General features: G+C 36.2%; 1 protein-coding gene across 1 annotated transcript in view; it reads right to left on the bottom strand.

Annotated features, from left to right (window-relative positions):
* POLR2B (polymerase (RNA) II (DNA directed) polypeptide B, 140kDa) overlaps positions 1 to 2,596 on the bottom strand; it is a 54,119-nt gene that overhangs the window by 39,888 nt on the left and 11,635 nt on the right. The window contains exon 3 of the mRNA XM_015560075.1: positions 1,697 to 1,855. Coding sequence (XP_015415561.1) covers positions 1,697 to 1,855 — 159 coding nt within the window. The remainder of the gene's footprint in view (positions 1 to 1,696; positions 1,856 to 2,596) is intronic.

Below are 2,596 nucleotides of genomic sequence, written 5' to 3' on the forward strand. Positions count from 1 at the left end.
AACATTGTTCCATGTTATTTTCCATAATACCTATCAAAAAACAGATCAAACAAAAAAAACCATACACTGACTGTGGTAGTCCCATGCCATACCCACGCCAAATACATCCAGCATTTTCTTGCTGAAATGCCTAAGTATCTTTTGTCCACTAAGATAAATTCTACCCTGCCCTTTATGGTCAGCTTAAGTCTCTCCATCTTTTCCACCAAGTTCTGATACCCCAGGCTCAGAGATCTTTTTCTCCAAAAGTACTTATGGTATTAGCACTTTGAATATGCTATATTACGTTGTTCTGTCTCTTGTTTTGCAAAGACAATAAAGAAAAAATGGCCTGGCCAGCGTGGTTCAGTGGTTGAGCATCCACCTATGAACCAGGAGGTTGAAGTTCAATTCCCAGTCAAGGCACACGCCCGGGTTATGGGCTCAATCTCTGGTGTGGAGCGTGTAGGAGGCAGCTGATCAATGATTCTCATCATTGATGTTTCTATCTCTCTCTCCTTCTCCTTTCCTCTCTGAAATCAATAAAATATATTTAAAAAATAAAGAAAAATGTCATAAGTATAAAAAAGGCATTTTATGCTTATTTTTCCAGCACATTGCCAGAAGAGACTATTATTTTTGTTCTTAATAGAAAGTCTTTACAGCATCTCCAACTAGAATGAGAATAACGTATCAGCCACTAGGAATTAATACAGAAAAGACTAAAAATAATAACCTCTCCCTCAGTGTACCTCTGTATCTGAGGCTCTCCCTGTCTCACTTTGTTTCTCAGTTTTACCTGTATCTCGAGAGGCCTTTCACACTGTCTCTCTACCACTGAAAAACTACAAACAGTCATTATTTTACGTTATATACTTCCTTATAATCATTCATGTGAAACCAGTGTATTAAAATTATACCCTTGCTATGATTTTAACAATGTTAAAAATATGCATGTATCAACAAAGACTAAGGAACTTAGAAAAAATAAAATAGCTAATATGTTTAAGTGATTTGCCTTTATTATTTCTTATAATGCTATAATATATTTCACTCAACAAATAATCAAGAGAAAAAGTCCTTCAAATATATTTTTCTTTAATGATTCCTTATACTGTGAAAGAAAAAAGTGGGTTTTTCTAAGAAATATGACTATTTCTGGCTTCATCTTATTTCTGAATTCCCTTTTGCCAAATATCAAATACCTACTATCTGATAAAGATTGGGGTTTGGGATTCTAGTTGACCCTTGAACCCCCATACCCCAACTCCATGCAGTTAAAAATACACTTATAACTTTTGACTCCTCAAATGTTAACTACTAATAGCCTACTGTTGAATGGAAGCATTACCAATAACACAATATTCTTACAATAAAGTAAGCTAGGAAAAAGAAAATGTTAAGGAAGAGAAAATACACTTAGAGTACTGGACTGTACTTATCAATACTGTAAGTTTACATTGTTTGTGTAGAAGAATGAAAGAAACCCATGTATATCATCAACCCATGCAGTTCAAATCCGTGTTGTTCAAGGGTCAACTATACTTGCAAAAATGCATCTCTCCACTTATAAGAATAAATCAGGAGCTGATTGAAGATGCTGTAAGTACTCTGCTAAAAACACCAACTAACTTTTTATTAGCCTTCAAGGCAGGTGAGAGAACTGAAATTTCATATCAATAGTCTTCCTTTACTTATGTTACTTTATTAGAATAACTATCTTACCGGTTCTTCCACTTCTCCACTAGCATGCTGAGCTTCAGCTTGTAGGTCTATAGGTGGAGCATCTTCCACAATTCTTTGAACAGACATCTGAATAAACTCATCAAAAGAATCCAGCTGTTGTCTGACCAAGCCTTTCTCGTCAAAATAGGAACTAGGAAAATATTTGAGTCCATAATTAGTCACAACACAGTGAGTGATGTCTTCTAGTACATTTCCCCATTTTCATTAAAATTAAATTCAACAGTTATTAAATACCAACCACTATATGCCCATCACCACAGAAGATACTATGAAGTATCCAAAATTGGGGTGAGACTTTGAAAACTGTCTTTGTAGAACTTGTTAAGTTTGTGGAAATAAGACTTATACTTATGAGTAAAATAATTAAAGCACAACATAAGTGGAAGATGGGAGAGGGTTGGGAGAGGTTAATGGGGGAAAAAGGAAGACCTATGTAATACTTTCAACAATAAAGATTAAAAGAAAGAGAAAAAAAGGCACAACATAAGAATTATAATGGACGCCAGCACCGGTTTGGCTCAATGGTTAGAGCGTCGGCCTGTGGACTGAAGGGTCCCGGGTTTGATTCCAGACAAGGGCATGTGCCTTGGTTGCGGGCACATCCCCGGTGGGGAGTATGCAGGAGGCAGCTGATCGGTGTTTCTCTCTCATCGATGTTTCTGTCTGTCCCTCTCCCTCCTCTCTGTAAAAAATCAGTAAAATATATTTAAAAAACAAAACAAAACAAAGAAGGAAAAGCCAGTTTGGGAATTACTTTTAAGAAATATTTCATTTTGTCTGATGGACATGTCCCCCCAACCGCCTTTTTGACACCTCAGTGATACCTAATTCATTCCAGAGCTATTTAGTAAGTACCTACTATGTGCCATAT

The sequence above is a fragment of the Myotis davidii genome, unplaced genomic scaffold, assembly GCF_000327345.1.
Source record: "Myotis davidii unplaced genomic scaffold, ASM32734v1 scaffold173, whole genome shotgun sequence".
Lineage (NCBI taxonomy): Eukaryota > Metazoa > Chordata > Mammalia > Chiroptera > Vespertilionidae > Myotis > Myotis davidii.